Source organism: Micromesistius poutassou, assembly GCF_964030765.1.
Source record: "Micromesistius poutassou genome assembly, chromosome: 20".
Lineage (NCBI taxonomy): Eukaryota > Metazoa > Chordata > Actinopteri > Gadiformes > Gadidae > Micromesistius > Micromesistius poutassou.
In genome coordinates, this window is record NC_140290.1 from 14,334,816 (window position 1) to 14,346,557 (window position 11,742).

Here is an 11,742-nt window from a genome sequence, read left to right on the forward strand (position 1 = left end):
TACATTAATATAGGAACCGGAAGTGATCCCGGTCCGTCTGCGAACTGCTTCCCCTGCGCGGCGGACTGTTTATGTCAGGCATCTTAAACGGCCGTGCTGCTTAACGTGTGGTAGACTAGTGTGCATGTACGCGTCGTCCTTAAGGAACAGGAAGGAGTCGTCTGGCCGAAAGAACATCTGATCGCGTACATTTTTCGGTCACCGACAGTTCTCCCTGCGACGGCAGGCCCCGCAGCCACGGCTCAAGTGAGCGGCTCGTCGTGCAGGATGGCGGAGGTTCCAGGGACGTCGAGTGAGACGATCACCGAGACGGTCTCCACCAGCACCCCGCCACCGCCCCAACAGGTACACCGCCTCCACACGCTGCACCCGCCCGGAGATATTACTCATTCAATAATAGTATTACATTGTGTTAAGTGTCGTTTTGCTCTGATGAAACAATTGTTTCATCTCTACGACATCGACCAATAGTCATTCCCCCCCCCCAGGACTGGCATATTTGTTAATCAGATTGGGGTTATGATATTGGTTTATACAGGAGGGCTTTTCATGCTATTCAGTTAACGCCTGCTATGTTCCTCGAATGCATATACGTAGGCGCTATACAGAGAATACAAAGATCAGAATGCTTACATTAAATCAATATGTCTCCCCGTGTTCATAAATAAAAGGAGGGGAGAAGCCTCACAATCAAACTGCGGAAGAGAAAGACCGAGAAGAAGGTGGAGTGGTCCAGCGACACGGTGGACAACGAACACCTCGGCAGGAGGTCTTCAAAATGTGAGTGTTCCGTTCGCCCTCATTGCTTATGCAGTGAAGATAATGTAGCGTGATGTTGTGAGCTTATCTTTAAAGAAAGTAAACGTGTCAGCTGTTTTATGTGTAGGGCTGTAATGGATAGGGTGATAGGGTTCAATGTATGTAGTCTTTCAAAGCTGAAAACGGTTTTAGAAATTCTGATCTGCTTCACACTTTGTCTTCGTTTCTTACACCCATACACATGCTGATCTTTGCCTGATTTGACAATCACAATGTATTGTTACAGCTACATTACAGTATTTTGTATAGCTTATAACATCTTTTATTGTAATGCACTCAGAATCAAAAACCCAATCGGCCAAAAATGTCACATTATGGATGGAAACATCCCTAATGTATATCTGTTGTAAACCGCAGTGTGTATAGCTTCCAATGCAATTGATTGCTATTAGGGTAAAAAACAACAACCCGTTGACCTCCTTGTTAGGTTGCTGTGTGTACGAGAAGCCCAAGCAGTTTGGAGAGTCCTCTTCTGAGAGCGAGGGGGACGACGACGACGAGGGCTGCGGCAGCGCGCATTGCATCCTGGGGCACAGCAGGGGCGCCCATGGACAGACGGGCGGCCACGGCACAACGGGCCCCCAGAGCTCTGGGGGGTCCAACGCCCACTAATGCCCGACGGTGCCGGGGTCACACGTGACCGCGGCAGCGACATACATGACACTGCGCTCACTTTTGTTCGGTACTGTCACACTATGTCACGCGTCCCTTACGCAGCCACAGAGTTAGGAGCCCTCGTGGTTAGGGGGTACACTGCAACGAGGCGCCACCTAGCTATCTTACTTTGTTGAGGGGGTGCAGAAGTAATTGTGTATATAATTCATCTAAATTCTCCTTTTTTCTTTTTCTTTTTAAAGATGACCTTATTTATTTGCTTGTATTGATGCTTTATTTGGTTATACCCGCCATGCAGTGGCTATAGTGTGTGATGTAACTTTGAAATGACAGGGTGAGTCGACGCTCTTTTTGGTCAGTTTTCTTATAAAAAGTCCAAGGAATCCCTTTCACTATTGATTGAGGGTAATCCGATGCAAACCTGAAGGTCTTAACAGTCACCCTTCTAAAGACAATGTCTAAAATGACATTTTGACTGTACCTAGTGGAGTTAAAGCACCGTCAAATATATTTGAAACATTGGTAAATTGATATTCATATCTGTAATCTATGCTCCCATTTCCGGTAACTCCATTTGCCCTGTAAAATTTGGCTGAGCAAATTATGTTTTTTTTTTCATTGTCAAATTGTCATCACTTTTTAATTCACATTTTAGTAGGTATTTTCCAATCCTGTGTAGACAATCTACGGTGTGAACAGTCAGATGGAGATGGTTGTCGTACGGTGTCAATGCTCAGGCCAAGGAGCTCAATCCCCATGCAGCACTGAGGGAGGTCAAGGTGGCTGATTCTCTTTGCTTTTTCCGTGAGACATTTGGAACGGGACAGAAGGATGTCACCAACAAGGGTGTTCTATTTTGACGGGGCTAGAACACATTTGTGCTTTTTGTTCCAGCACAACTGTGCGTATGAGTCAGTAATACCTTTAATCTGTTTGTGCTGTTCTATTTTTAAAGACACTCGCCAAACATTGCCATTAATCGCCCCAGCATGGTTATGAAGAATTGAACATTGCCGTATTAATCTGAAAGCTGTCTATTGCGCTGGAGGCTGGGGATTTGTGTGCTTTTAGTGGTGTGTATTTCAGAAAATAACATCAGGATTGACAAGTGAATAAACAAGCAGCACTTCTCGGGTTTAAATTCAATGTTCTACAAATTTTAATGGGATAAAAACAGCGACGCTTGGGGTGCATGGCTGCTGGCTAAACCAATGAAAACAGCCCTGTTCATGTTTGATATGTAACTGTTGATTGCATAAATGTCATACACATCGTCACCAATGAACATTGTACTTGTAACACATGTATATACCAGAAGAAAATCTAGAGCGGGTTTAATGTGAATAAAGGTTTTGAACTGAAATCGAAAAGTCTGGTCAATTGGAATTAGACTCATACATGTTTCTTGAAAAACATTTTCAAATATTTCTCTAGTGTATTTTCCCAAGCACTACAAGCTCAAACAAAATCAACTGCCTAACAAATTGAAAAAACTAAAATTGAAATGGAGATGGGTACAGGCGACCAATTACTAAATCTAAAGACTTATGTGGGAGGCACGTTTCCCCATAAACAAAGCCCTGTAGTTTCAACATAATTAAAACATACAATTTTAGAGTTGAAAAAAACCAACATTTTATTTACCAGGAGGAACTATTGTACAAATGTGACATTCCATAATATGATTTAATTCAGGACACTGCTTACATTTCCCCAGCAATTCCCACTTGCTTTATCATGACAAGCATAACCAATGTGTTGCAAAGGCAATAATTCTAGTTGTCCGTTTCTACAGTGATCCAGCACTAGAAGTGAAAAGGGTATCAATCAAATACTACAAAAATATCATTCCCTACGAGGCAATTGTAGTAGTAAGACGAAGACCAGGCAAAAAAGTATTTTGGTGTTATGACAAATACAAAACATCGCACTAGTTTGTTACATAAAGAGACCACAGGTGTGATGCATGGTTGGAACTTAAAATGCTTGTAGACATGACAGGTGGATCAGAGGCCCATGCAATTGGAAAATACCAGGTACTTTGAATTCCTTAATTTTAGAAAAAGGTGTAGTGTGCAAAATGTGCTATGGCATACCAAGTCTGCATTTGGTATTCAGCTATTTTTCCTTAATCATTGTATGGCCTTATTACCTATATATAAATATAAACACACATGACTACAAAACCCATCATGTTTACATCGCTCAGCTCCAGAAATGTGTAATCATCCATCAATAATCAATCAAACAAACAATGTTATGGCACAGGTTACTGCATAAGTTGCACAAGAACATGTATTAATAACTGCTGGTATTTAGTGTTAACAGACAGAAAAATGCAGCAGACATGAAAAACAACCACGGAACATCCTTTCATTGTCAAGGTTGAGGGCCGACATGAAATCACTTCAAATCGTCCAAAACGTTTGTAAAGCAAAGCTTTGTCTAAACAAGGTACCGTGGTCGTGTTAAGAATAAAGTGAAGTAAGCCCAGCGCTACGGTCTCAGTCCAGCAGTGAAATGTTTTCCATAGGGATTTCCTTGCTCCTTGGCAATAATACACTTAAAACAATTAGATTGTTTTATTACATCTTTGAGTTAGTATCCCAAAATACACCCATTCATTCAGCATTAGGAGGCCGCCTGTGGGAGGGGGGGGGGGAGAAACTTTAAATAAAGTCACCAATAGATTTAGAACAGCAATTATGATACAAAAACAATGCAAATAATTTCACCTATACAATGTACTTATTATGAAGCAGCGAGGAAAACAAATTGCATTTGTGTCAGCGAGAGTGTGCGTTCCTTCCACCAGTCACTGAAAGCAAAGATAATTGTTCTGTCACTCTGTACTTCCCAACCCTAACATTTGGGATTGAAAGGACAGAAGCCCCACAGACTCCCATATCATTGGTGGTTACGCCACTAAGAGACAGTTGTGTTGGTCTTCATATGAAAGTAGAGGCCTTACTGAATGAAAAATCTAACTGTTTTGTACCAAGAATGATTTACCTACTTGACTCAGAGCCGTGCCGGGGCCATTGAGGAGCCATGGTTGTCTTCATGCTGTTCATCGTCACTCAAAGCCTCCTTGACCCCCTCTTGAATATCCTCCTGGTCCCCCTCCTGCTCTCCTCCCGAGATCACACTCTGCTTCACACTGACAGAGATGACCAGAGCTTGCGCAATGCCAAAGATCAGTGCAAACTGAGGAAGGTACTCCTGGATCACCCAGAGCAGCCCCGCCATCCCGACCGTGGAAACAAAGAACATTGCCATCCCGTGAAGCCACAGCCTCAACGCACCTTGGACCCCAAGCACCTCCAGGATCAGCTTGGTGGGCGGGGACACGGTCCACAGGAAGCCGACCACAACAAGGTCAAAGAGGTGGCGCAGGAAATTGAAGCAGATTTCATAATGCTCGGGTAAGACCTCCCCTTTCCAGCTGTGTACAAACAGGCCAATGGTGGACCACACTCGGGTGAGGGTAGGTGGTGTAGGGGATGGTGGAGGTGTTCCATAATCTGAGAACTCTGCATCATTGTCCCATGCCTCTTCACCTTTCCGTTGGCTAAGCTCACCTAATTCGGTTTTTGTTGGCGAGGAAGAGAATGGCATGATCTTATTCCACCAACTGGGGGCACGCTCGGCTTTCCTCAATTCCTGCTTTCCTGCCCCAAAATCGGTCAGATCCATAGACTGCAATTTCTCATGGGCCTCCCAAAACTCTTCTGCCCCACTTGATTGGTCCTTTTGATAGTTAGCCCATGCCCAAGGACTTAAAATGCTGAGGCCCCAGAAGCGGCTCTTCTCACTTGTCACAGAGTCTATAGTGGTCTTTTCTGACTCGGCACTTCTACCCCACAGACGGTATGAAATCGTGGGACGCACCCATCCCCACACCTTTCCGATTACAGCTGTCATTTCCAAAAATAGTGTTCTTAAATCTGTGTAACCAACTCTGTTGATATGAAAATTATGTCCCTTTTATTAGTGGACTAGATCGCTCAGTGTTTACTTGTCAGCCTAGACAACGGCTCCACTGTTCCTTCTTGTGAAGGAGCGGGTCTAAGGCGAGTTAGACGCCCGGGGCAGAGGGCTTATCAATGGGCGTTAAACTAAAAGCAAACATCGATCCGAACACATTCCCTGGATGCCAACACGATGGCCTCTAAACAGGTGGTCTTCTGAGCGGATCGAAAAACCTTTGTTCTTCTCCAGGAGAAGACTTCAGTCAATCCAAACCCCACCAAATAAAGGAACCTACGAATGTCATCGGGATGTCCTCGGTGGTTCTAAAGGTCAGCAGCGGAGGAGCTAATGAGTTAGGGGCTCCTTCAGATGTTAGATGGTCTTCATGCAGACCCGTCCTCCTTCCTGTCAGGAGAAAACTCTGTAAGAACAGGATTTCGACTTGAATGTCCACGTTGACAAAAAACAACTTTAACCTAGCTTAACCTAGCACTGACTAGCATTCACCTCAAACAGCCAAGAAAAAGGGTCGATATTGTCGAGGCATTTAAGTTACAAGGATTTATATTATACAACTAGGTCGTCAAACTATTCACTCACCTTGTTGACTATGACGTAATCTCATCGACTGGACTATCAGGTTTGTATTAAAGCATTATATGGCGGAAATATGGCTAAAATCGACCCATCCGTGGTCCAAAGTTTTAGAAGCATGTGTAGACCGACGATCCATGAGAAAGGACCGGTCAGAATGACGGCCAGTCGGGACTCACTGCCATGTCAACATACGACCATCTCCCACCTTACCGGAAACCACAGCAGCATCCGGTTTGTACTCACTCCACACTGCTGGAGGCGGTCCTTTAAAGTCATATTACTGCAAGGCATTTGGGATCTGAACATTCTCCAAACTTAGGTATAAAAAGCATTTAATAAAATGCCATGTTAAATATGCGAAAATTCCAACAAATACATTACTATGCCTTTGACCTTCATCATTAACGTCAGAAAGCATTATTTATAGCAGTCACAAAACTGTACAGGCTGATTGATTTAGAAACCCATTTATTGAAGTGCAGTTTAAGGACATTTCACAAGCAGTGTTCATTTCTGAAAATCCCAGTCAAGACTAAATATTTTTTCAAGCATTTTTACATTTATCAAGTCTTTATTACAGACTGTTCCACAAGACAGATTCAGTTTAAGACATTTCAAGAAGGTGTAGGGCAGCACGTCAGCAACACCTCACTTGATTTGAGTTTTGATGAAAAACAGCACCTGTAAGACAATAAAAAAAAACAATTAGCATCAATTTTGAGCATTTGCAGAAACCGTACGATATGAATAGGTAGTCTCCAGGGCTTTGCCACAACCTGATAGGAGCGGGCTACTCACCGAGTCAATACAGGCTTGTTCTCAGTTTGTAATCGATCAGTTACGCGTCTATTAAGGGAAAATACACCATTAGTATAAATTACAATGAACAGCATTGAATGACCCGACTACAGTATGCCAAGTCAGCGTACTGTGAAAGATCTTCATGAGTGATAGTCAGAGACTCTAGTCTAGTGAATTCATCATTACAGCATGCCAGTTATAATCCGCCGAGGCAGAGGCAAAGTTAAACTTACTGGACGTCATCCTTCAAAGTGTCTCCTGCTCTGCCAGGGTTTATACATCTGAAAAGGCAAAATATATTTTTAATTGACAGAACACAACTGTAAAAAAAAAGATTTTTTAACATGACTTCAGTCTCAGTGCGCTGCGAGTAAGCTTCATGTTTTGTCAGAAGAACCTTATAACAAATCATCATCGACTGATAGAAGAGACCACGTTGTAGCGAGTACACTTACAGAGGGAACAAGGTCTGCACCATTGGAGGATCCGAATGTTTGCGTCAAGTCTGTTTGAAAGACAGGATTATACAGTTAGCATCCACTGCAGTCAACATTCAAGTTAAGACAAGCAGCATGTGCTTGTCAGCGTACTGTGAAATAGCTTCATGGGTTAGTCAGAGACTCTAGTCAAGTGATTCATCATTAAAGCACATAACTGTCACAGACGTCACAACCCAGTAGTACTTACCGGTCACATGACATGTGCCTCAATCCATCTTCAATCTGAAGTGAAAAAAGTAGCAAAGTTAGACCCTAGTTGTGTGTCCACAACCAAATGGTTAAGTGTTAAAATGTCTCAGTGCGCTGCGAGTAAGCTTCATTTAAGTCAGTAGAACCTTATAACAAATCATCACTGACAGACTCAAGATTGCGAAGTTGTTGCAAGTACACTTACAGGAGGGAATGAAGTCTACACCATTTGAAGAGCCAGACGTTTGCTTTAAGTCTGAAAGACAAGGATAATACGGTTAGCATCAACTGCATTTAACATTGAAGTTAATACAAGCAGCACGTGCTTGTCAGCGTACTGTGTAAGAACTTCATGAGTTAGTCAGAGACTCTAGTCAAGTGATCATCATTAAAGCACATTTCTGTCATCATTAATTATAAATTATTATTAACTTGATTCAGACTTACCGGTCACATGACGTGTGCTTCTCAAACCATCTTCAATCTGAAACGAAAAAAGCAGCAAAGTTAGACCCTAGTTGTGTGGCCGCCACCAAGTGGTTAAACATGTTAAAATGTCTCAGTGCGCTGCGAGTAAGCTTCATTTAAGTCAGAAGAACCTTATAACAAATCATCACAGACTGATAGAAGAGATCATGTTGCAAAAGAGTACACCTACGGAGGTAACACGGTCTGCACCATTTGAGGATCCAAAAGTTTGCGTCAAGTCTGTTTGAAAGACAAGGATGCAATTGGTTAGCATCAACACAATGACCAGTCAAGTTAAGACACTCAGCATGTGCTTGTCAGCGTACTGTGAAATAGCTTCATGGGTTAGTCAGAGACTCTAGTCAAGTGATTCATCATTTAAGCACCTTTCTCCGGTCATCATTAACTTGATTCAGACTTACTGGTCACATGTCGTCCACCATGGAGCCTCAATCCATCTTCAACCTGAAATGGAGGAAAAGTTAGCCTTCAGTTGTGTGAACGCTACTGAACAGTTGGTTTGCTTGAAATCAAAACGGCATCGAGATGCACATTGACTTCAGCCCTTTAAAACCAGTGGACTCTGTAGGTACAAGTCAAAGCCGTTTGCCTGTCTCAGTGCGCTGCGAGTAAGCTTCATTTAAGTCAGAAGAACCTTTTAACAAATCATCACCGACAGACTCAAGGTTGCAAAGTTGTTGCAAGTACACTTACAGGAGGGATATGGAAGTGTGCACCATTTGAAGATCAAGATGTTTGCTTCACATCTGTGAAAGACAAGGATAATACAGTTAGCATCAACTGCATTTAACATTGAAGTTAATACAAGCAGCACGTGCTTGTCAGCGTACTGTGTAAGAACTTCATGAGTTAGTCAGAGACTCTAGTCAAGTGATCATCATTAAAGCACATTTCTCTGTCATTGTTAACTTGATTCACACTTACCGGTCCCAATGAAGTGTGCTTCTTCAGCCATCTTCTATCTGAAACGAAAAAAGCAGCAAAGTTAGACCCTAGTTGTGTGGCCGCCACCTAATGGTTAAACATGTTAAAATGTCTCAGTGCGCTGCGAGTAAGCTTCATTTAAGTCAGAAGAACCTTATAACAAATCATCACAGACTGATAGAAGAGACAACGTTGTAGCAATACATGTGGGACTTACAGACGAAGTGGGCAGCAAGACCGGTCCAGTCAAGTCTTCAGTTAGCATCAGCTGCATTGTAAACATGAGTTGTTTACATCCTTGTATATGATGTTTATACAATGGAGCACTGCAACATCTCCGTACTTGCATTCAAAACCAGTCTTGAACAGCAGCCGCCATCTTCCTCGTCTGCAATACAAGAAAAGGAAGAAAGCGGTTGAAACATAAGCCTACGTGTGAACATTTAACATGCACATATCGAATTTAATAAACTAAGCATTTATCAAAAACACTAATCATTAACTCACCGGTTACAATTTTGTTGCATTTGTTGCATCCTTTGGCAGTGTTGAAGCGCTGCTAAACGTTAAACTCATTCTAGTTATTTACCATCATATCGCAGTCATTATTTGTAATAGTTCAAGTCCCGCTGTAAGTACACAGTCGCGTCCCCCAGCAGCACCATCCGCAGCACAGTCAGCGGGCACACGTGGGCCACTTCCGCCACGTGGCAACACGCTAACATGCATGTTTAGATTGTCACTACTAGCCCACTTAATCCTTAGATGATAATTTAATAATGGTGATGGTAATGGTGTGACGCGAGCCTGCCTGTATAACTACTATCTCAGTATGTGTCTTCACTCCACGACCAACGGCAGCGAACCACTGACCAAGAGGCCCAGGAAACCGTCCCGCAGCCTTTATATACGGGGTCCTCGGCAGGTCCGTTTTGGTCCTTCTGTTTGCCGTTTGAAAAGTCCCTTTCCATTCGTTTATATTGCGGGTTATTGTGATTGGTTTGTTTTATTGTGTTAAGGCAACGATTGTAGCTTTAAATTTGCAGTATAAGTGTTTGTACTACAGGTCCGGGTAGGTCATCCTTTTCAGATAATTTTAATCGAAACAGCCTCGCAACACTTATTTATTTTTCATTAACATTAAATACATATTTATTATACTATTTTTAATATTGAATTAGCATTTATTTTCAATACTATCGCTATTGATCCATTCCTCAATTATTTGGTAGGCTATAATTGGTTCTTTGAGTCCACACTGCCACCTACAGGATGTGGCGAGTGTCTGTTCAGTTCTGATCGGTCACATCATGTCATACAGGAGAATAAACACTTGTGGATGTTGATTAAATAATAATCCTTTGCTTGATTACTCGATTTGGTTAGAGGAGAACATGACATAGTCAGCTCTTTGTCTGGTTATGTGTTTTAAACTTGTGTTGTGACTATCTGTTTTTTATAGCTTTTAATATTTGTTGACGGCGCACACAGCAGTCGCACACAGCAGGATTTTTATAACATCCCACATTTATTTATAGCGTAACATCTGATATGTATATAGATTTTGTAATTCTTTATTTTTCACCCACTTTGGCAATGTAATTTGTGGTTTCTCATGCCAATAAAGCTTTTTTGAATTGAATTGAATTGAGAGAGAGAGAGAGAGAGAGAGAGAGAGAGAGAGAGAGAGAGAGAGAGAGAGAGAAGGACACAACACTGGTTACCGGTTCTGTCTCGAATTCCAAATTGGGTGGCAGGTCTTTCAGCACCATGGCCCCCAAACTTTGGAACTCCTGCTGTGACTGTTCCTCCTTCCCTCTCTTTAAAGTGATGGGCAAAAATAACCTAACGGACACATTACATTACGAATATAGTAAACTCTGGGTCCAAACCTAACGAACACAACACACCACACATTCAAGAGGGTCAAGATGACCCTCGAGCCCCCCTGCGGAGAACACTGCCACAGCTAGATGGCGAGGACACACATATCACACAGAAAGACAACACAACCCGGAGGCTCAAGGACAAGAGAACCCTCGATAACCCACACAAAGTCTACCACACACACCTGGCTAGGAAAGAACTATAAGTTTCACATGCACCGGATCACGGGGTGCTCTTCTGAAACCTCCACGGGGGCGAAGCTCCGGACGACCTCAGCGCTGTTAGGGGACGTAGAATATTCGATCTCTCACGCTTTATGAATCAGTATTACCCTTGCTACTTTACTCAATAAATCCGAGGCCCTCGTGCTGACAGACTTTATTACCTCTCCGTCTCATTTTATCTGGTCAAGTAACTAGACATACTGTTTTTCCCAACAAAAGCTAATCTCAAGACCTTTCTGTTTCAAAAACACTTCTCCTCTTCCACCACCACTGCATAGATCCTCTGTATATATTATTTATTTATTTAAATTAAAATTATATTCGTATTTGTGTTGTTAAACTTCGTGTTGTGCTGTCTTGTTCTGTGTGTGCTCATGACACTGTAAAGCGACCTTGAGTGTGAGAAATACACTACATAAAATAAACATTATTACCGTATTTATTATTACAGACATAGATCAATCCTCAACCGAATGCAAAAACTATGCTAAGGTAAATACCATAGGCTGTCTAAGGTAAATACCGTAGGCTGTCAAAGGTAAATACCATAGGAATACTGCTGCGTATCCCGCCCATCGACATAGCTCATGAGGTTGCCAGATTGGACAGAAGTTAGACATGGCTCACAATGGTTACTGTCAACTCCTGAATGGTGAATGCAGGGAAAATACTTGGCAAACCGGCCCTACGTAACTTAGTATTCATACGTCACTCAGGTTAGGTAG

At 42.5% G+C, this 11,742-nt stretch overlaps 2 protein-coding genes and 1 long non-coding RNA gene across 5 annotated transcripts; 1 reads left to right on the top strand and 2 right to left on the bottom strand.

Moving 5' to 3' along the window:
* The first annotated feature begins 58 nt into the window (after positions 1-58).
* ppp1r11 (protein phosphatase 1, regulatory (inhibitor) subunit 11) lies at positions 59-1,897 on the top strand. The gene is made up of 3 exons (XM_084484728.1): positions 59-345; positions 672-780; positions 1,247-1,897. Exons 1-3 carry the CDS (start codon positions 268-270, stop codon positions 1,429-1,431), a joined length of 372 nt encoding a protein of 123 aa, XP_084340854.1. The 5' UTR covers positions 59-267; the 3' UTR covers positions 1,432-1,897.
* A 1,969-nt stretch (positions 1,898-3,866) lies between these two features.
* On the bottom strand, positions 3,867-6,199 carry cUnh6orf47 (chromosome Un C6orf47 homolog). Of its 3 annotated transcripts, none has more exons than XM_084484725.1 (3): positions 6,007-6,199; positions 4,451-5,811; positions 3,867-4,077 (listed from the first exon to the last, which is right to left on the bottom strand). In XM_084484725.1, exon 2 carries the CDS (start codon positions 5,356-5,358, stop codon positions 4,456-4,458), a length of 903 nt encoding a protein of 300 aa, XP_084340851.1. In that variant the 5' UTR covers positions 5,359-5,811; positions 6,007-6,199; the 3' UTR covers positions 3,867-4,077; positions 4,451-4,455. The 3 variants fall into 3 exon arrangements, with proteins under 3 accessions (XP_084340851.1, XP_084340853.1, XP_084340852.1); XM_084484727.1 differs by having other exon boundaries at positions 4,447-5,811; XM_084484726.1 differs by having other exon boundaries at positions 4,451-5,827.
* Positions 6,200-6,460: 261 nt separating this feature from the next.
* Positions 6,461-8,732, bottom strand: LOC311364923. Its single transcript, XR_014639312.1, has 10 exons — positions 8,676-8,732; positions 8,384-8,426; positions 8,152-8,201; positions 7,941-7,977; positions 7,699-7,749; positions 7,492-7,526; positions 7,260-7,309; positions 7,038-7,085; positions 6,802-6,849; positions 6,461-6,684 (listed from the first exon to the last, which is right to left on the bottom strand). It is a non-coding gene; the product is annotated as an uncharacterized lncRNA (long non-coding RNA).
* Positions 8,733-11,742: the final 3,010 nt, after the last annotated feature.

What these genes read in the sequence shown, in the direction of transcription:
- ppp1r11 (XM_084484728.1), top strand. Translation starts at nt 268, where the DNA reads ATGGCGGAGGTTCCAGGGACGTCGAGTGAGACGATCACCGAGACGGTC. An exon ending in CCCCGCCACCGCCCCAACAG is followed by an intron (nt 346 to 671) that starts GTACACCGCCTC and finishes CATAAATAAAAG; the next exon opens with GAGGGGAGAAGCCTCACAAT. An exon ending in CGGCAGGAGGTCTTCAAAAT is followed by an intron (nt 781 to 1,246) that starts GTGAGTGTTCCG and finishes CCTCCTTGTTAG; the next exon opens with GTTGCTGTGTGTACGAGAAG.
- cUnh6orf47 (XM_084484725.1), bottom strand. Translation starts at nt 5,358, where the DNA reads ATGACAGCTGTAATCGGAAAGGTGTGGGGATGGGTGCGTCCCACGATT.